Source organism: Taudactylus pleione, unplaced genomic scaffold, assembly GCF_031769625.1.
Source record: "Taudactylus pleione unplaced genomic scaffold, aTauple2 ptg000937l, whole genome shotgun sequence".
Taxonomy (NCBI): domain Eukaryota; kingdom Metazoa; phylum Chordata; class Amphibia; order Anura; family Myobatrachidae; genus Taudactylus; species Taudactylus pleione.
Window position 1 is genome coordinate 161,780 of NW_028285338.1, and position 23,619 is coordinate 185,398.

Consider the following 23,619-nt stretch of genomic DNA (forward strand, 5'->3'; position numbering starts at 1 on the left):
CCCTACTTACAGCAAATGTCTCTATTATATAAATAGGCTGCCCACAATGTCACTTATATAGCCTGCGGCCTCTCACCCCTCACAGATTAGGTATTAGGGAATACTCCTGCCCCCTACTTACAGCAAACGTCTCTATTATGTGAATAGGCTGCCCACAATGTCACTTATATAGCCTGCGGCCTCTCCCCCCTCACAGGTTAGGAATTAGGGAATACTCCTGCCCCTACTTACATCAAACTTCTCTATTATATAAATAGGCTGCCCACAATGTCACTTATATAACCTGCGGCCTCTCCCCCCTCACAGATTAGGAATTAGGGAATACTTCTGCCCCCTACTTATAGCAAACGTCTCTATTATATAAATAGGCTGCCCACAATGTCACTTATATAGCCTGCGGCCTCTCCCCCTCACAGATTAAGTATTAGGGAATACTCCTGCCACCTACTTACAGCAAACGTCTCTATTATATAAATAGGCTGCCCACAATGTCACTTATATAGCCTGCGGCCTCTCCCCCTCACAGATTAGGTATTAGGGAATACTCCCGCCCCCTACTTACAGCAAACGTCTCTATTATATAAATAGGCTGCCCACAATGTCACATATATAACCTGCGGCCTCTCCCCCCTCACAGATTAGGAATTAGGGAATACTCCTGCCACCTACTTACAGCAAACCTCTCTATTATATAAATAGGCTGCCCACAATGTCACTTATATAGCCTGCGGCCTCTCCCCCCTCACAGATTAGGTATTAGGGAATACTCCTGCCCCCTACTTACAGCAAATGTCTCTATTATATAAATAGGCTCCCCACAATGTCACTTATATAGCCTGCGGCCTCTCCCCCCTCACAGATTAGGAATTAGGGAATACTCCCGCCCCCTACTTACAGCAAACGTCTCTATTATATAAATAGGCTCCCCACAATGTCACTTATATAGCCTGCGGCCTCTCCCCCCTCACAGATTAGGTATTAGGGAATACTCCTGCCCCCTACTTACAGCAAACGTCTCTATTATATAAATAGGCTGCCCACAATGTCACATATATAACCTGCGGCCTCTCCCCCTCACAGATTAGGAATTAGGGAATACTCCTGCCACCTACTTACAGCAAACGTCTCTATTATATAAATAGGCTGCCCACAATGTCACTTATATAGCCTGCGGCCTCTCCCCCCTCACAGATTAGGTATTAGGGAATACTCCTGCCCCCTACTTACAGCAAACGTCTCTATTATATAAATAGGCTGCCCACAATGTCACTTATATAACCTGCGGCCTCTCCCCCCTCACAGATTAGGTATTAGGGAATACTCCTGCCCCCTACTTACAGCAAATGTCTCTATTATATAAATAGGCTGCCCACAATGTCACTTATATAGCCTGCGGCCTCTCCCCCTCACAGATTAGGTATTAGGGAATACTCCCGCCCCCTACTTACAGCAAACGTCTCTATTATATAAATAGGCTGCCCACAATGTCACATATATAACCTGCGGCCTCTCCCCCCTCACAGATTAGGAATTAGGGAATACTCCTGCCACCTACTTACAGCAAACGTCTCTATTATATAAATAGGCTGCCCACAATGTCACTTATATAGCCTGCGGCCTCTCCCCCTCACAGATTAAGTATTAGGGAATACTCCTGCCTCCTACTTACAGCAAACGTCTCTATTATATAAATAGGCTGCCCACAATGTCACTTATATCGCCTGCGGCCTCTCCCCCCTCACAGATTAGGTATTAGGGAATACTCCTGCCCCCTACTTACAGCAAACGTCTCTATTATATAAATAGGCCGCCCACAATGTCACTTATATAGCCTGCGGCCTCTCCCCCTCACAGATTAGGTATTAGGGAATACTCCCGCCCCCTACTTATAGCAAACGTCTCTATTATATAAATAGGCTGCCCACAATGTCACATATATAACCTGCGGCCTCTCCCCCCTCACAGATTAGGAATTAGGGAATACTCCTGCCACCTACTTACAGCAAACCTCTCTATTATATAAATAGGCTGCCCACAATGTCACTTATATAACCTGCGGCCTCTCCCCCTCACAGATTAGGTATTAGGGAATACTCCCGCCCCCTACTTACAGCAAACGTCTCTATTATATAAATAGGCTGCCCACAATGTCACATATATAACCTGCGGCCTCTCCCCCCTCACAGATTAGGAATTAGGGAATACTCCTGCCACCTACTTACAGCAAACGTCTCTATTATATAAATAGGCTGCCCACAATGTCACTTATATAGCCTGCGGCCTCTCCCCCCTCACAGATTAGGTATTAGGGAATACTCCTGCCCCTACTTACAGCAAACCTCTCTATTATATAAATAGGCTGCCCACAATGTAACATATATAACCTGCGGCCTCTCCCCCTCACAGATTAGGAATTAGGGAATACTCCTGCCACCTACTTACAGCAAACGTCTCTATTATATAAATAGGCTGCCCACAATGTCACTTATATAACCTGCGGCCTCTCCCCCCTCAGATTAGGTATTAGGGAATACTTCTGCCCCTAGGAACTTGCACTATCTCCTAAAACTGGGACCTGCAGGGTGCACAGTGCTTACACCTCAGAGCCCAATAACACAGAGCTGTCAGCCAGACCTTTGCTATAGAGAATTGGGTGGGTTGAGTCCTATAATACAGTGTTTTTACCAAACTAATGGGGGCTAATGCTATATTAATAAAAGCAGGGGGACTATCTAATACCTGTTTTTGATTTTTTTTTTTTTCGCAGTTACACAGAGTCCTGCGGAGAATTCAGGTGGGAAATATGTGTTACTGCATTTTTAATGAAGGATGACAAACACATTTTTATGCATTTTACAAAGTGTGTTACATACAGACGTGTCCACATACACTCAGCCACCATACGGCGCAAGACATCCAGCGTGACTGAGCCGCTCTGAGAGGTGATTGCAGCACAAACGTTGCCACGCATTGCGCCATGCGATTTCCCATGACAGCATATGGCCACGTTACATGCTGCGATCGCACCATGTATTTCCAGAGAGGCGTGTCCGTGCATCGAGTGCGTGTATCCGCATCTCGCGATTTGCCATGCCATCGGCAACACTATAGCTGGGCATATCTGTACAAAGTTTCAGATGAAGCACAACGGGACTTGGTGTGTGAAAAAGTCACGACCACTGTATGGTAGCGCTGCCTATACAGAGTCAGACGCAGTCGCACACAGATGTACAAATGTCGCACATCCCATTGATCAGTGTAATCTGGCAGAGTAGTTTTGTCTTTTACAGTTGATTTATTTATGCGAATGTGATGCACATTTTGAGCTAGAGAGACGTTCTGCGCGGCCAAGTCGCCCAGGACCTGGTGCGCAGAGAGGAGCTGTTAGGCACAATTGAAGCCACATCTGTGGCAGCACTGTGGAGACTCCTCAAAATAGGTGAAGCAACATTGTTTTTATTGTCATCAACGTTTCGGGATATGTCGACCTCTTCTTCAGGATAAACAACCAATAGTGAGAATACAAAACAAGACCATTAAATACATCCAGTGCCCTCAAGCAGCCTCTGACAGCAACACCGCCCAGTGTCTGGACTATCCTCTTCCGGTTGCGACATCCTCCGATGCCCGGAAGTGACATCATTTGGCCCCAGTTGGTTGTGTATCCTGAAGAAGGGGACGCCGTACCCCGAAACGTTGATGACAATACACACAATGTTGCTTCACCTATTTTGAGGAGTCTCCGGAGTGCCGCCATTATTGGTATCTATACATTGGGGATGCATACTCCTGCAGGAGGACATCCGGAGTAAGGTAAGGTCCTTAGTGACCAGCGGTGTGCCGGACAGGTTTGTGTGGAGATATATATATATATATATATATATATATATATAAAAATACTGTTCTTGATATTACTCAAAAGGTTGCTATTCATAAGGAAATTATCCTCTTTGCATTTCAGGTATGCATTCTGCTCAAGTTGGCGTATCTAATGTGTTTCGGAATTGGTTACAAAATAACGTGTAAGTATGGGAACCAGTGCTCTGGATTAAACAATAAAAATGTGATACTCTTAGAGGACAGATGAGTTATTAATGTGAGGAAACATTTATTAAAACATTCAGATCATATAAAAATCTAAAATAAGAAACAATTAATAAATGGTCACAGGTAAAATGAGTGACATATGGATATCAGGCCATTAAGTTACTCCTGGAAACATAGCTGCAATTAGGACTTGTTCCAAAAGTCTCTTGTTATGTCCAATAAGTGGCAGATACCAAGTGGTGAATCGACAGATCCAGACAGTCCCTCAGTGTAGATTCCACAGATAATGGGCTGTGTGTCGCAGTCCTCTTTTAGTAGCACTTGTTGGGTTCCAATGGAGCATGTAAAGTCCAAAAGTAAATAGAGTGTAGTTCAATCCACTCAAGAGTAGGTCCAATAATATGGCAGTTGGTGACCAGGTATATAGATTACTTAACGCGTTTCGCTGGGCAATAGACACCCAGCTTCATCAGAAGTATATCCTTAGTGTCTCATGTAGACTCATTATATAACCCTTTGATTAGGGGAAATGCACCATACAGTACCTGTGTTTCAATAATATACTATACAAAATACTCATCCATCACTCCTAATAATATAATAAAATAAACCACAGCCCTTTGGGAATTGGAACCATATAACCATTGTTTCAAATAACTTGAGGCTTGGAACTGCTTACCTACAACATTGCTTAACTTAATTTTATTATAGTTGCAAACCCCCAGTATTACGCAGCTTTCAGCTTTAACCATACTACAGACTGTACACGAATGAGTGTAAATATGTGTGGAATTCAGATATTTTCCGCTACTATAAATTAGATAATGTGCGCGTCCCTCATGTTTTGGTTTTGGATATAGATTTCTAGAAAAAGCTAAAATCATGTAATTTGGGCCTGTTTTTGTTCCTACTGTATTATGAACCTCAATAACATTAATTTCCAGTTATATCATGTGAATTTTAACCACATCACAGTTCACAATATTGTTTTCAGGTGTTACCCATAAAGGCGGCAGTGAGCTGATTGACCACTGAACTAAATGACAGAGCAGTGGCACAAATACATGGCAGTTTAAAAAAGAATATAGCACATCTAGGAAACAGAGTAGCACTGCGGTGGCAGAGAGGATGGCAGTTTAATATAAACTATACAATGCTATAGAATGTTTTCAATAATCAATTACTAGATCAGAGGCAAGTAGCCATCACAGGTAAATTAAGGTGGAGTACTATATAGTAGAAGCCAGGTAAAGCACTGATTGATTGAATAATTGATTAATTGGTTAGTGTTAATTTAAATTTAAAAAAATACATCAGAGAAATGGAAAGCACTGTTACAAAACAAACATCCAAAATCCAAATAAAGTTGATTGAGTAATTGAAGAATGTAACTTTAAATTAATAATGGAACTTATCATCAAAAAACAAGAATCCAAATTAGATTAAATGATTAGAGTACTAATTTAATTATAAAAAATATTAATTGGAGAAGTGGAAAAGAAAACACTACCAAAAAAACAAGAGTCCAAAATCCAATGGAGGTTGGTTGGGTGGTTGATCGGATGATTAATTGATTAAGTTATTACAGAATTTGAGAAATGGAACAAAATCCCAATAAGATTGAGGACCTCATTCAGAGTCGATCGCTTGCTGCAAGCGATCGCTCTGAATGAGGGCGGCCACTTACTTTTTTAAGTGCCGCCTTCTGGTCGATCGCTTGGCTGTGGGTTACCACCCACAGCTCTAGCGACCGACCAGGGTGATGGTCGCGATGGTCATCACCATCGCGACCATCGGAGCTTATGACCAGACCCTAAGGTTGGGTCTCGTAAGCCCCAGGGAGCTTCCTGCTCTGTTTGAGCAGGAAGTTCCCCACTGACATCATCAATGACTGAAACGCCTCCATTTGGCCGGGCATGCCCCCGGGCACGCCCAGCAAATGGGGCGATCTGTCACTCAACATTGACAGCTCGCCCCGTCTGCTACGAGACCCCTAGCGAGGGAGCACCCGCCGCTAGCTGGGTCTCGCGCATGTGCACGACAGAGCCAGCTCCGTTTTGCTCATGCTCTGTTGGGACCATCGACCCGGTTGCGAGCGCATCGGCGCTTGCGACCGGGTCTTAATGAGACCCTGATTCCTCTGGTTTTAAGGCATTTGATTTGATTCTAGTCTATATGTGCTGAGAAGCAGTAGGAAATGGGCCTATATGCCTGGATGAAGCTGGTACTGGATAGCATTGCAAGATAGAAAACAACATGAACGTCCCAGTAAAGTACAGTAATATACAGTACACTGCCTGTCAACACACACATTTTTGGCAATGCAATTGATGAACAGTGGTGCATCATGGAATTGCACTTGGGCCCTGTGTATTAAAAAGGACATGCACAGTTTAACAAACAAAACACAGGGACTGCCACTTTTGTGGCTGAAGTGCTTGGTTCGTTTGGGCCTCCACAAAATAAGCTACCAATAGGCTTAGGACAGTGTTGTTATTAATCATGGTCACAGTTGGAAGAGGTCATTATCATCCTCATCAGTGTTGTTATTATCATCATCACACAATATTAGCTTATCCCAACTGGAATCCATCATTACAGAAGTGTCTGAGGTTTGTTGTAATTGGTGGCAAAGATCTTCCTCATAGAATTTGTAGTTAATTTTTATAAACATAATTTTTTTCCAATTTTTTACAAAGTAGCTTCATATGCAGATCACTCTCAAGATCCTCTGCTGTGCTAAACACTACTTCCGAGTACACACTGGAGGGTGGGCAGCTTGAGTAGACCAAAGCTAGTCTTTTTCTCCTAGTATTTAAAGGGACTGTGTGACATGCTATTTTCTTCCACCATTCTATTCATGTATCATATTGAGTCATGATAGAGGTGTCAATAATTTTGGGCAATTCTTTTAAGCATAACCAGATGTCATAGTGGTGTTTCACTCTGGTCCAACGGAGTTGACTTATCATGCCCACCGGTGGCTCTCTTGGAAAGGTCAGCAATTGCTGGAAGAAACTGAAGCAGGAGACATCATAATGTCATCTTTTTGAGATTTTTTTTGGGGGGGATACAGATGACGGTGGGACACTACAGCAAACGCCGTTGCTTACATTGGAAGGATAACACACTATGCACATTTTTTTTGCACTAATGGCTTTGTTTTTAAGGCAGACAACACTGGCAATTTTTCACATGCACTTACAGGTAACTTTTTGAAATACATACTGTAATATAACTTTTAAACTCAATTAGAAAACACTGCTTTTTTGTTTTAGACAGGAAAAAAATAAGTATTTATTTTTGCAAAACAATACAAATAAAAGAGGTCTTTTCGGGGTGCTGCAGCCTCAAACACAGTACAGCACTTTTTGAACATATAAACAATATAGTATACCGCAGTGAGAACAAAAAAGTGCAGGTTCACTGTAAGAAACAAAAAACAATCAACAGCAAAACAGACAGTAGCCCGTTTGTTTGCACTGTGGTGTGTGAGTGTGCAGTGTGTGTAACACACACAAAGTACAGTACACTGAGTGACAATGATGCCTGCACTGCAGTTACACTTCCCAGATACCTACTTCTGTCTCCAGATCTGTATATTAAACTCTTATGCCTAAACTTAACTAAATCCTCCTAACCTTATAGTACCCTAATGGTGCTCTGATGGCCTGCTAAAGCATTTCATAAGCATACAGTGCCTCACAGTACTCCAGCCTACAGTACCCCCCCTTTCTCTCCTGTGTGATATGTCACCTGATCATGAGGGAGGGCAGGGGCGTATCTATAATGGGTGTAGGGCGTGCCGGGAACACGGGCCCCTGGGTGCAGGGGGGTCCCACACCGCACACGCTGCACCCATAATATTCCTTACCTCTCCGGAGTCCCACGTCAGCGTGGGGGTCAGGCGCTGTAAAACGACTGGAAAATGGCTGCGGCGGCCATTTTCCCATCGTTTGCGCATGCGCAGTACAGGGAAAATGGCCGCGGCGGCCATTTTTCTGGTGACGTGTGCATACATTATAGAGTCTGGGCACACTCTAGTGCCCAGAGTCTGTAACTCCGGCGCTGGCCGAGCACAGCTCACTGCGCTGCCGGCTGCCGGGCGGAGAGGAGGGGGCCCGTGTCGGAGACTGCACATGGGCCCCCTCCTCTTTAGAAACGCCCCTGAGGGAGGGACTTTTATATGCAAACCAAAACTCGCAAGAACCGATGCCGGGAAGATGATGCTTTTCCTCATCCTGGGATCCGAAGTTAGCGGGAAAACCCTGGACTCAGATCCACTAGTTTCCCCTAAGTTCGGATGTGTTTGTTTTCCAGGGAAACCAAACCGCTCATCTGTACTGTAAATGAGTTCTATACCCACTATAGACTCTGTCCGTCAGCTGCATTTGTGTCCATTTATAGTACAACACATTTGTATAATACAGACTTCATGGTTTGTTTTATATATGTATTTTGCTGTACACTTAATTAACGTCCATATACTATTCTGCAGTAAGTTGTTACAAAGTATAATATCATTAATGATATAGTGAGATTTAAGGTGATAGAACAGATTAAGGGGAACTGGAGAAAAAAAAGATGTGGGGTGGCTTTAGCACAAGCTGAAATGCGCTGGACCTTAAGCCCCAAAGGCCTCAATTCTGATTTCAAACTGAAATGATTGTTAGAACAAATACTTACGTCACTTCTATATAGAAAGAGGGGTTTAGATAGGCTTTTGTTAGTAGGATGGTTTTTTAAAGCTGCAAGTTTCTTTAACTAGCCAGGTAACATGTATTAATAAATATGTGCCTGTAGTATTTGACCACCTGACCACTTCCACCTGTGCCTTGTCAAAGACCCATTCTGGTTGAAGCGCGTCAGGGCAGCAGTTGGAGGTGGTCACTATCTAATTGTGATATTACCTATTCCTAAAACACCAACTTCATTTTTTTTAATGTGTCGGTTTTAATGGCTGCTTTACATTGTCACATGTGGAACATATTACAATGATAAATATGTATTTATATTTAGAGGACAGGGGAATTTCATGTTTTAAAATCTGTGGAAATACAACATCGAGGTCAAAGAACGGGACGGTGTCCTTATATTTTACACTTCACAATCTGAATTACTGGCAGATATTCTTTTATGATATATTTTCTCTATTATAAATATGGAAAATCCACTGATTTAGGAATAGACTGTTATCCAATACATATTAATTAACATCTCCGGTGAACATGTAACATGTATTAGTAATGTCAAAAATGCTAATTTGGTTTTATTGTTAGACTGAGAACAATGTTGTATTTATGTAAATTATCAATTGTGTCTTAAGAATGGAGCAATCAATGAGACTAATTAATTACCTGATGAAATTCACTTTTGTTGAGTGAAACGCGTTGAAAGTACATGTTGATTCCATACATTCAGACTATATTCTGCATTTCTTTCAGATGCTTCTTTGACCTAGGAATCATCTTCTCTTCTCATCACAATTCCAGGTTTCCTGCCACATCCTGATACAGAGCTTCTGGGTACATGCTGGATGTTCTCTAGTAATCAGTATTCAGGGAAGAAGACACTGAGAGACCAAGCCAGGTATAGAACATGGAAGAAGTCACCTCTCTGTTAGCAGAATTATCCAACTTACAATGAATACTCTCACTGGATTCAACTTCAGTGAGTAAATTTCTTCTATTCTAATTGACTCCATTTGTTATTTGGGGCACATTATGAACTGGGATTTGTAGCCCTGCACCTTTCACTTGATTTGTGTATAAATCCATGGAAATCCACTGCAAAAGAGATCCTCCTTCAGCCCATTATCTACATTATCATCTACAGCTTACAAGACTTTCCTGTTTTTGAAAACGTGCTTATCCTATGTTCCGCTCACTTTAAAACTTATTATAATTATATTTTACATCATTTCTGTAATATTAAAACTTACATATAGAAGTATTTTTATTTTAATACATTGATTTGACAGTAACTCTTACTGCCTTGTATTTATCATATACCTCTACATCCACATCTGCTCACAGTTTTTTATATTTTAATAGTGTTATTTTTTATTTAGCACTGGCAGTCCCCTATTGTTAGATATTATATACTTGTTATGTTTCTGTCATAAAGAAGGATCATTTTAAGCTGACTTTTGAGGAGTCAGTGTAGTAGTGTAACTCTTCCATGTGGTTTTCATGACCAAAAGTCCCCATGACTGATATAACATTGTATTCTACAAATTCTATAAAAAAAAATAATAATAAAAAAAAAAATATATATATATATATATATATATAGATATTGTGAGAATATATGAGGGCATATTAGAGCATATTGCAAGTTATGTTGTTGTTGAGTTCTGCTATAATTCTAAACACAATGATAAATAGGTGGAAACCAAAGAGGGGGAGATTCTTGTGTAGTTGTATTAGTATGTACATCAATTATGGTATTATGTTAGCAGAAAAAGAAATTCCCAGGACAACAGATTGGTAAACAAAGCCCTTACATCCATGTCTGGATATAGATGACTTGGAGCTGGTTAGATTGTACATAAAATCCATCTTTGGGCACTAAAACTGCAGGAGTATTCAAAAAGCAGTCTAAACAAAAGGTGTGAACAAAAACTCAACCAGCAACAAATGTTATCTGTTTTTCTGTAAAATTAATATTTCTACACTAGCTAGGAGCTTCAGAAATCATAGAAATATGCCTGACATTGATGTGCTGGTTAGGAGTGATTTGAGGCACCTATGACATATGGTTTGGGAGACATTAGGTATCTAAACAATAGCAGATTGCAGAGTAGACTTATTTTAATAATTTTATAGCTTAAATAAAATATTTATGTGAACATACCATATTTCATGTGGGCACTACACAGGGGAAATTATGTACAGTTATTTGTACGTAGGTTAATAGTTATGTGGTAAGTCCTGGTATGGAGGCAATGTTATAAAAAAGTAATCAGTCATAATGGACTGAACCATGATTATTAGGAGGGGGGTTGATAATAGAGATGAGCGGGTTTGGTTTTACTCAGTTTTACTTGATTCTTTTTGCCAAAATTATCGCAAGTTCGGATTAGTTCGGTTTTATTTTATTGGCTATCTAAAACTTGATAGCCGATAGCCAATAAAATGCAGTTTTTGAGATCCGAACATATCCGAGTAAAACCAAACCCTGCTCATCTCTAGTTGATAATAGGTATGGAAGTATTTTTCTCTGTGTCAGACTTTGGGAGATAAATTCTAAGTTAAAGCCTGGACCTACACTCTCCTGCATGGCCCCAGCCAGAATAAACCAAGAGTATCTCTGTGTATGTTTTTCCTTTTTATTTACATTATGTATTCTGTAACCCTTCTTATATCCTGTTTGTAACTAACATTGTACTCCTTTTTGTAAATAAAGTGTTCCTATATTATTCTATTTCTATATATGCTCCAGTACCCAGTCTTTGAAGTAGCTATGAGATCACTAAGGTTACGCTATAACTATTATGTATTGCTAGAAGCAGGGGGAGACCAAATAACTGAGTGCTAGTTTGTGTTGTGGAGACTGCGCACTTGTGATAGAGTGTTAGGGGACCTGTGGCTCCTCTTATATCCTCGGGAGCTGGCAGAGTAGAGCAGTGTATAGTATAATGAGTGAGAATATTCATTGTGAGTATTATATTAGGCATCATTACATCAGATCTAAACTAGACTGGGTCAAACAGGAATACCTATAGGGGTCCCTGACAATATATTGTTTTTTATAACCAATGATTATTCTGAATAAGGAAAATACAAGAAGCCTGATAGGAGAAATATTGCTTATTTGGATTCAGCATAATAGAGTACACTTATAACACCCATAAAAATCATAGGAACAAAATGGTTGTTGATCAGTGTTATGTAACATATATTATAATCATTCAGCATTTTTTATTATTAATAAATGTTAGCGGATATTCTATATATTCATGAAATGAGCATCTGAGGTAATTTCCACCACAAATTCTGTAGCAATTGTGCAAATATGTAACTGCACAGCGTTCAGTCCATGTTTCACCATCTCGGTTCAGCCCACCCCAAGCATAGAGAGTCATTGATACTCAAATAATACCTACAGATGAATCTGTGCTTCATGTGGAGAACACGGGAATAATTGTATTAGACCAAAATAATTGTCAGACATATATCTCTAGCCGAGCCCCAAAGTACTTTCATCCAATTACTACAGAATAGATGTTTATAAAATGATTGTTTGGCAACACTATGCAGCACAAAATAGGACAATAAATGTTACACTAGTTACTTAAATGCTTCTTTAATACACTTTGTTGTTGATAGGTTCCCCAAAAACATTGACTGGAAACATATCTGGTAAAGACAAGATACTGGGGTCACACCGATTGTATCTCTTCTGGCAGTCATACTGATTATATTTCTTCTGGATATCACACCACTTATATATTTTCTGGAAATCTCACCGATTTTATCTCTTCTGGATGTTACACCAATTATATGTCTTCTGGAAGTGTCATATCGATTATATCTCTTCTGTAAGTCACACCAATTATATATCATCTGAAAGTCACACCAATTATATATCGTCTCAAAGTTAAACCGATTATTTCTCTTCTGGAAGTGTCACACTGATTATATCTCATCTGTAAGTTACACCGATTATATTTCTTCTGGAAGTGTCACATCGATTATGTTTCTTCTGGAAGTGTCTCATCGATTATATCTCTTCTGGAAGTCACACAATTTATATCTCTTCTGGAAGTTACACCAATTATATCTCTTCTGGCAGTCACACTGACTATATTTCTTCTGGAAGTCACACCGATTATATCTCTTCTGGAAGTCACACCGATTATATCTCTTCTGGAAGTCACATCGATTATATCTCTTCTGGAAGTCACATCGATTATATCTCTTCTGGCAGTCACACTGACTATATTTCTTCTGGAAGTCACACCGATTATATCTCTTCTGGAAGTCACACCGATTATATCTCTTCTGGAAGTCACATCGATTATATCTCTTCTGGAAGTCACATCGATTATACCTCTTCTGGAAGTCACACCGATTATATCTCTTCTGGAAGTCACACCGATTATATCTCTTCTGGAAGTCACACCGATTATATCTCTTCTGGAAGTCACACCGATTATATCTCTTCTGGAAGTCACATCGATTATATCTCTTCTGGAAGTCACATCGATTATATCTCTTCTGGAAGTCACATCGATTATTTCTCTTCTGGAAGTCACATCGATTACATTTCTTCTGGCAGTCACACAATTTATATCTCTTCTGGAAGTCACACTGATTATATCTCTTCTGGAAGTCACACCGATTATATTTCTTCTGGCAGTGCTAATTTCTATGGCAAGCATTCAGGTCTTCTGCAGCACATTCTACTAGAACATCTTATCCATCAATCTCTCTGGAAGTGGCCTCTCACTGCAATCTGGAGTCAGCTCTAGCGCACAGGTGAGTAAGCACTGACGCTTATCACAATTTTCTGTGATTTATAATGTTTATAGGGATGTCAGATGTCTGTTACAAAGGTTTGATCTAATCACTGTATCTTACCCATCTAAAATGCACTGTATCAGAAAAACAATTAGGTCCTGGTTCGTCGTTGGAGCATCAGCATTTCCTGCTTGGTTGCAATAGTCTACATACAGTACCTCCCATCCAGTAGTGTATACTAAATATAGTCACACACATGAGATAGGGTTTAGTTATTAGTCACTAGTGGATGTAATCCTCATGTAAATACAGAGATCGCTCTATAATAATCAGTCACTGTGTCTGGCCAGTGTGTATTTTGGAATAAATTACACAAAATGTTGCAGATAGTACAAAGGTTCCATTGATTGCTCTGGACAGTTTGTTAGCAGAATATTTACAAATCAATCTATTTTCATCTATGTGTTATTGCTACAGAAAATATTCTCCAAATGGGGTGGTCTGTGGTTTATTCTTGTACTCTGAGAGGCTGTGAGATGCATTTTTCAATAAGATATAGCTTTGCTAGTTAATAACACAGTAAAATAGTGTATGTGAGGTTGCCTTTAGCAACGCTTCAGATATTAGCGTTCAGTACTGTACAATAAGATAGACTAATAAACGCTGAAATCTGTTTTGCTTATGTTACATACTAGTACAAATCAGATTATTCATTTACAGGGGCCTATTCATTAAACCTAAAACTTCTCTGGAGATAATTAGCTTTAGAACTCTCATGGAGTTCTAGCTAATTATAGGTGGAATTCATCATTCCACCTCTCCATAAGTATCTATTCCGGTACCTGTCATTTTTGCGATGACAGCTTTTCGGGAAATAGATACTTTTCCTGCCTACACTACCTTATCGCATCTGGAAACAGTGCTGCGCATGCGCTGTTACATCTGTAATACCAGCGCATGCGCAGCACTGCCTACAGATGCGTTAAGTTTCGTACCCCCCCCACCTCTCCCCTCCGCTCACCTCCCCCCCCCCGACTTACCTGTCCACGCAGCAGCCTCCAACTCCGTCCTGCTGCGCTGTCATGTGGTTTCCCAGCAGACCATATGACAGATTAGAAAAAAAAAAAAAACTTTTTTTTTTGTCTAAACTTTCTTGTGCTCTGCTGGGAAACCACATGACAGACCAGCAGGACGGAGCCTGAGGACGGAGCAGAGCGCCGGAGGGACTCGTCGGGGGACCTGCACACGCTGATACAGGTAAGTGGATTCTGCTATTCGCCACCTCACAGTGGCGAATAGTAACTGCATCAAATTCTGAAAATTGATAATTTTCGGAATTTGATGAATACCACAATTTCCACATCCCCATACTAATGTACTAATGTACCCATACTAATGTACTAATGTACTAATATACCCATACTAATGTACTAATGTCCCCATACTAATGTACCTATACTAATGTACTAATGTACCCATACTAATGTACTAATGTACCCATACTAATGTACCCATACTAATGTACTAATGTACCCATACTAATGTACTAATGTACCCATACTAATGTACTAATGTACCCATACTAATGTACCTATACTAATGTACTAATGTACCCATACTAATGTACTAATGTACCCATACTAATGTACTAATGTACTAATATACCCATACTAATGTACTAATGTCCCCATACTAATGTACCTATACTAATGTACTAATGTACCCATACTAATGTACTAATGTACCCATACTAATGTACCTATACTAATGTACTAATGTACCCATACTAATGTAAAAATGTACTAATGTACTAATGTATGGGGAGTGTGGAAATTAACACAGGGGAACTTAGCAAGGAGATATCTGTGATATCTCCTGTGCTAAGTGGCTACATGAATACCAAAATAACTTTATTTAAGGAAAATGTCCTTAAAAACTTATTTTAGTGTTGATGAATAGGCCCCACAGTACTTAAAAAAAAAAAGGAAAAAGTGGCATAAATAATTGTGCTTTTCACTTTGTTTTTATCTCCATATTTATAGTTTGTTAACGTATCTTAAAGGTCTGTCTGGCGAGGAGATGTCAGCCATGTTTTGCATTGTGAAAAATGTTTGAATGCTTAGTTCAGCATCGGTGAAGCGGCCGGGATGAGCGCAGAGACGAGGGAGCCGCTGGGGACGTAGAGATGACGGGCAGCGGAGGAGATAAGCGAGAAAACACATCTTCCCTGCTTCTCCATTTCTAGAGGTAAGAAGGCACATGGCGCATCTAGAGATTGTGTTATCTATATTAATGTCATTCCTGCACAGCCTCCATTATATCCAATGGCTGCAGGACAGGACACATGAAATCACTGATTTATTTCCACTTTTCTTGACTCTAAATACAGAGTATGACTTTCTCCAGCTAAAATGCTGGAAAAGAAACGTTTTTTGTTTATTAAACAGACACTTTGTAGCCAAACACATTAAAATATAAGTAGGCGCTGTTGGGATCCAACATATTGTGGTATAAAATATACCTCTAAAATCAATTTATCTGCTATCGACCTATGAGGTACACCACACCTCACACCTTCATACACACATAATAAAAACTGGTAAAGGCAGAGCTATATAGAAAAAATAATAGTAAATAATATAATATTGTATTAAAAAAAATAGCAAATTACCAAAATACACTTCTCTAATAAAAATGGATTATTATAAATAGACATTATTTAATTAGTCATTAAAGGTGAAGGCATAGAGAGAAGAGAAATGCAAAAGGTTTAGGAAGAATTGTTCACCCATTGTCCAGTAAGAATAAATTAATAATAGAAACTTCAACAAAGATACAAAGTACTCATCATCTTCCCTGAGTCTAGAGAGGTGATACCAACTGTTTCTAACTGAGCACGGAGATACCAGCTGACTCCACCTGACCATGGAGAGAACAGCTGACTCTGAGCACAGTGAGACCAGCTGACTCCACCTGACCACGGAGAGACCAGCTGACACCACCTGAGCACAGTGAGACCAGCTGACACCACCTGACCACGGAGAGACCAGCTGACACCACCTGACCACGGAGAGACCAGCTGACACTACCTGAGCACAGTGAGACCAGCTGACACCACCTGACCACGGAGAGACCAGCTGACACCACCTGAGCACAGTGAGACCAGCTGACACCACCTGACCACGGAGAGACCAGCTGACACCACCTGACCACGGAGAGACCAGCTGACACTACCTGACCACGGAGAGACCAGCTGACACTACCTGAGCACGGAGAGACCAGCTGACTTTACCTGACCACGGAGAGACCAGCTGACTCTACCTGAGCACTCTTAGACCAGCTGATTCTACCTGAGCATTCAGAGACCAGCTGACACTACCTGACCACAGAGAGACCAGCTGACTCTACCTGAGCACTCTTAGACCAGCTGATTCTACCTGAGCATACAGAGACCAGCTGACACTACCTGAGCACGGAGAGACCAGCTGACTTTACCTGACCATGGAGAGACCAGCTGACTTTACCTGAGCACTCTTAGACCAGCTGACTCTACCTGAGCACTCTTAGACCAGCTGATTCTACCTGAGCATACAGAGACCAGCTGACTTTACCTGACCATGGAGAGACCAGCTGACTCTACCTAAGCACTCTTAGACCAGCTGATTCTACCTGAGCATACAGAGGCCAGCTGACTTTACCTGAGCATGGAGAGACCAGATGACTTTACATGAGCACAAAATAGACCAGCTGACTCTACCTGAGCACGGAGAGACCAACTGACTGAGGCCAGTTAGGCCAAGCTGGGAATTTCAGGAGAGGTGGGGACCCCCCAAAAAAGGGGTCCCCCCTCTCCCTTAACCCCAGGCTTGGTCTGAATCCCAGGGCTCTTCCCTGCTCCCCTGGAGCATTGGGTATGGGAGTAAGTGAAGAATAGCAGAAAACTATTGTGTTTTACAGTGGGACTACAGGTGCCAGCATGCCTGCCCTTTGGCAGCTGAGGAACCCAGTCCCCCACTGTAAAATAAATAGTTAAATAAAGGCATGACGCGCACACTGTAACTAGTAAAGATTTATTACACACATGCATCAATCACACATATTTACCTGTACCAGCCGGTCTGTCCCCTTGTCCAGTAGAATCCGTGTGCATGGCCTTGAAAAAAAAGGATTGTATACTCACCTCCATCCTGGTGCTGCTCTCCGTAGCATCCCCGGGACTTTTCAAATACACAAACCGACTTACCCGAGCCAGACGGACCCAGTATCTGTATGTGTTTTGCCACACATACAGATACCTCGTGAATGCCAGCTGATGGGATGTCACGGGATTTCCCACGTCCCACCAGCCAATCAGTGGCCGCTCACTGTAGAGTGGCTGCTGGTATGCTCCGACTCCGACAGTTCCCACATTCTGTTCCCCATCATTTTAGGAACCAGGACTGGCGGGCAAGTCCGGGGCCGGTTAAGCTTTAGGGGGGGACCCAGAGTATTTTTTTTTTATAACATTGAACCCAATTTTTAACAGCCTAGAAAACAAGCAGTCTTCACATATATCACTGATATGTGCAGGCTGCTTGCTCGGGAGAGTATTGCAGAGTACTGCAATCTCGGGTGAGTAATCTCCTGCAAAACGTGCTACTCGGGGGAGTAATCTCATTCTGCTTCTCCATCGGCCATCTCACTCTCAGCTAAACTCACTTCTTGGTAAATTTGAGAGTATCAGGAGCCACAAATCACCCAAGTTTCGGCAAAGCTAATCCAGTTGGAAAAAAAACTGGAAATTTCCCCTTAGTGTCTGGCTGTGGTTATGGTATGACTACAGATAGTGTCTGAGTGTGGTTAGGGTATGACTACAGTTAGTGTCTGGCTGTGGTTAGGGTATGATTACAGTCAGGGTCTGGCTGTGGTTAGGGTATGACTACAGTAAGGGTCTGGCTGTGGTTAGGATATGATTACAGTCGGTCTGGCTGTGGTTAGGGTTAGGGTATGACTACAGTTAGTGCCTGGCTGTGTTTAGGGTATGACTACAGTTAGTGTCTGGGTGTGGTTAGGGTATGACTACAGTTAGTGTCTGAGTGTGGTTAGGGTATAACTACAGTTAGTGTCTGGGTGTGGTTAGGGTATGACTACAGTTAGTGTCTGGCTGTTGTTAGGGTATGACTACAGTTAGGGTCTGGCTGTGGTTAGGGTATGACTACAGTTAGTGTCTGGGTGTGGTTAGGGTATGACTACAGTTAGTGTCTGGCTGTGGTTAGGGTATAACTACAGTTAGTGTCTGGGTGTGGTTAGGGTATGACTACAGTTAGTGTCTGGGTGTGGTTAGGGTATGACTACAGTTAGTGTCTGGCTGTTGTTAGGGTATGACTACAGTTAGGGTCTGGCTGTGGTTAGGGTATGACTACAGTTAGGGTCTGGCTATGGTTAGGGTATGACTACAGATAGTGTCTGGCTGTGTTTAAGGTATTATTATTATTATTATTATTATTATTATTATTATCCTTAGTATAGTGCATAAACATAGTACATAAACATAGTGCACAATCATAGTACATAAACATAGTACATAAACATAGTACATAAACATAGTACATAAACATAGTACATAAACATAGTACATAAACATAGTACATAAACAGTTGAGCAGAACAAGAACTCAGCGTCATACAGTTTAAGACACTACAAGACAAGTACATGGTATATAAACACTGCTGCAACAGAAGCAGGATGGCAAAAGTCACGGGTTAGGTGCTTTTGAGTATAGAGCAGATAATATAAGTAAAGAAAGGATAAGCACAAGAGGAAAGAGGGCCCTGCTCGTGAGAGCTTACATTTTAGAGGATATGATTACAGTCAGGGTCTCTCTGTGGTTAGGGTATGACTACAGTTAGGATCTGGCTATGGTTAGAGTATGACTACAGTTAGGGTCTGGCTATGGTTAGGGTAGTATTCCCACTAGGCTGTTTTAGTGGGGCGCGGCGCCCTGCCCTCCTTCTGGAGGGCAAAAAGTGCCCTGCCCTCATAGCCTGCGGGTGCCGTCTTCACCCGCGGGACGCAGTGTCCCGCGGGTGGAGAAATGTGCGGTGACCTGGTCACCACCGGAGAATAGATGCCGGGCGCATGCGTCCGGCATCTATTCTCCCTGTCTGCAGCGCTTGGGGGTTGCCCGGCGTGTCCGTAAGTGCTGGGCACGTCCCCAAGTATGATGAAAAGGGGACGCACCTTATAGACATGCCCCCTTTCATGGCCATGCCTCCTTTTTGGGTGCGCACATAGTTGTCCTCTCTAGCTCCGGCACCCTGCCTGCCGCCGGAGCAAGAGTGAACACTGGTTAGGGTGTGACTACAGTAAGTGTATGGCTGTGGTTAGGGTATGACTACAGTTAGGATCTGGCTATGGTTAGGGTACGACTACAGTTAGTGTCTGGCTGTGGTTAGGGTATGACTAAGGTTAATGTCTGGCTGTGGTTAGGGTATGACTACAGTAAGTGTCTGGCTATGGTTAGGGTATGACTACAGTTAGTGTCTGGCTGTGGTTAGGGTATGACTAAGGTTAATGTCTGGCTGTGGTTAGGGTATGACTACAGTTAATGTCTGGCTGTGGTTAGGGTTTGACTACAGTTAGTGTCTTGCCGTGGTTAGGGTATGACTTCAGTTAGTGTCTGGCTGTGGTTAGGGTTAGGGTATGACTACAGTTAGTGTCTGGCTGTCCTTAGGGTATGACTACAGTTAGTGTCTTGCTTTGGTTAGGGTATGACTACAGTTAGTGTCTTGCTTTGGTTAGGGTATGACTACAGTTAATGTCTGGCTGTGGTTAGGGTATGACTACAGGTAGTGTCTGGCTGTGGTTAGGGTATTACTACAGTTTGTGTCTGGCTGTGGTTAGGGTATGACTACAGTAAGGGTCTGGCTGTGGTTAGGATATGATTACAGTCAGGGTCTGGCTGTGGTTAGAGTATGACTACAGTTAAGATCTGGCTATGGTTAGGGTATGACTACAGTTAGTGTCTGGCTGTGGTTAGGGTATGACTACAGTAAGGGTCTGGCTGTGGTTAGGATATGATTACAGTCAGGGTCTGGCTGTGGTTAGGGTATGACTACAGTTAGGATCTGGCTATGGTTAGGGTATGACTACAGTTAGTGTCTGGCTGTCATTAGGGTATGACTACAGTTAGTGTCTTGCTTTGGTTAGGTTATGACTACAGTTAATGTCTGGCTGTGGTTAGGGTATGACTATAGTTAGTGTCTGGCTGTGGTTAGGGTATGACTACAGTTTGTGTCTGGCTGTGGTTAGGGTATGACTACAGTTAGTGTCTGGCTGTGGTTAGGGTTAGAGTAAGACTATAGTTAGTGTCTGGCTGTGGTTAGGGTATGACTACAGTTTGTAGTCATACCCTAACCCTAACCACAGCCAGACACAAACTGTAGTCATACCCTAACCACAGCCAGACACTAACTATAGTCTTACTCTAACCCTAACCACAGCCAGATACTAACTGTAGTCATACCCTAACCACAGCCAGACACAGTTAGTGCCTGGCTGTGTTTAGGGTATGACTACAGTTAGTGTCTGGGTGTGGTTAGGGTATGACTACAGTTTGTGTCTGGCTGTGGTTAAGGTATGACTACAGTTTGTGTCTGGCTGTGGTTAAGGTATGACTACAGTTTGTGTCTGGCTGTGGTTAAGGTATGACTACAGATAGTGTCTGGGTATGGTTAGGGTATGACTACAGTTAGTGTCTGGGTGTGGTTAGGGTATGACTACAGTTAGTGTCTGGGTGTGGTTAGGGTATGACTACAGTTAGGGCCTGGCTTTGGTTATGGTTAGGATATGACTACAGTTTGTGTCTGGCTGTGGTTAGGGTATGTCTACAGTTTGTGTCAGGCTGCGGTTAGGGTATGACTACAGTTAGTGTCTGGCTGTGGTTAGGGTATGACTATAGTTAGTGTCTGGCTGTGGTTAGGGTATGACTACAGTTTGTGTCTGGCTGTGGTTAGGGTATGACTACAGTTAGTCTCTGGCTGTGGTTAGGGTTAGGGTATGACTACAGTTAGTGTCTGGCTGTGGTTAGGATATGATTACAGTCAGGGTCTGGCTGTGGTTAGGATATGATTACAGTCAGGGTCTGGCTGTGGTTAGGGTATGACTACAGTTAGTGTCGTTAGGGTATGACTACAGTTAGTGCCTGGCTGTGGTTAGGGTATGACTACAGTTAGTGTCTGGCTGTGTTTAGGGTATGACTACAGTTAGTGTCTGGCTGTGGTTAGGGTATGACTACAGTTAGTGTCTGGCTGTGTTTAGGGTATGACTACAGTTAGTGTCTGGCTGTGGTTAGGGTAAGAATTAAGCTTAAATTCAAAGTGAATATAAAATCACATTATTGACATGCGGACTGTCAACATTCTGTCGATACACACATTCAGAATGCCGACATAATATACTACACTTGATTTTGTATCTATGCTTCTACAAACACCGCTGAATGGGACCTGGATCCTGGATGAATCCTTTTTGCTATTTATATGATTTATTTATTCTTAGTGAATGCTGATTTGTTTCATATACATTTTGTATTCCTCTTTATTGTGTAATAACCTGATATGTTTTCATAATATTCAGTTTTCATTGAAGAATTGTATTTGAACCAAAATCTCTGTGCAATGTTACTAACTACAGTTATTTAATATACTACACCTTTTTCAGTGTCTTCATCAGATTTATAAATGTTTGTTATGTCATATACTAGTGGATTGGTATTATCTTTACAATTAATGGGGACAATCACAGACCCGCTTATATACTATAGGTTGTGGTTAGTAGTAAGAGGACAATTTTTCATTAAGGGTCTTTATTACACCCCCTAGAAATAAACCAGCAGTATTGTGTCTCATCCTAAAAAGAGATTATGTAGCCGTTATATTGCTGTCATATCTAACCCAGGACATATTCACTCAAAGTATTAATGAGTATTGTTTATATCATCACTGATTATCCCAGTGGATTATACTCTTCTGCACATTTCCAGATATTTGTCCCTCCCAGCACCTAATTTATTATCCAGCTGTCTGGAAATTATGGATTCAAAATCCCAGATGTAAATCTTATGGAAACCGCTGTATTTTACTGGAACAATACTGCAAAACGTAAGGATTGATGATGGGCCGAATCTAAGTATTATTGGCCCCTCTTGGTACCGCTGGGGACTAGTTACCAGGATCTAATAAAGGAAATGTGTTCTGCTTTTATAATGAATACAGATATTTATAATCCTAATGCGCCTCAATTATTTTTTAATAAATAAAATATGTTGCTCTTTATATTTTATTATTTGCACCTTAACATTGCCAGTAAGTAATATTGTTCCCATATTTTCTATAGCGCCTGATTTTAGCCCTAATTATACAGTATTTTTTTTCTTTTCATCTTCTATCCCTCTGTATCAAAACTGGACCATTCTCAAGTTTTAATGACAAATGAAAGTAGATTATTACCACTCCTGAAAGATTAATTTAAACCATTGTAAAGTTACTGTATATAAAAGCATTAGACATGTTACATGAGATAGTAGTAAAGCAGAATAATCCAATACAAGACATTTATTTTAGTTGTTGATGACAGCAGCTTGTTCTATAACCCTAACATTGCTGTTACTGGCAGGATATTCTGTATAATAACATATTCCGTACCTGTGTGCCCAGTACAGGGATGGCTTCCAGGATTCCATGTGATGCTAAAGGCTGGAACTGTCTTATATACTCATCAAGCATTTTTCTCATTAAACTCTGGGCCTGATTCTGAGCCGCTCGCTAGATGAGTTCGCACGTAGCCGTCAGCTACCAAAGTATGCAAATCCCGCCATCACACCAGCCCATTAGACGCCCACTTTCCCTTAGTAACATTTGTCATCTCCAGGAAGTGTATTCAACAATCGGTGACATCGAGTAACATCGGACCCATACGCAGCACTTGTGGCTGACCATACCCTACCGCAAGCACTGCGAATGCTGCGGTGTGTAATGCAGCCATGTCACGTGTATGCTGACGCTACGTATTAATTATGCACGCCCCTAAAATGGCGTTAAGACGCACAGACACGCCTGCGTTCGCAACA

The 23,619-nt window shown here is 41.6% G+C and overlaps 1 protein-coding gene across 1 annotated transcript in view; it reads left to right on the forward strand.

Moving 5' to 3' along the window:
* The window catches only part of LOC148473299 (uncharacterized), a 30,345-nt gene that overhangs the window by 6,130 nt on the left and 596 nt on the right, over positions 1–23,619 (forward strand). The window contains exons 2-3 of the mRNA XM_088459832.1: positions 12,705–13,529; positions 15,574–15,758. Of these exons, the coding sequence (XP_088315958.1) occupies positions 12,705–13,522 (818 nt within the window). The 3' untranslated portion in view covers positions 13,523–13,529; positions 15,574–15,758. The remainder of the gene's footprint in view (positions 1–12,704; positions 13,530–15,573; positions 15,759–23,619) is intronic.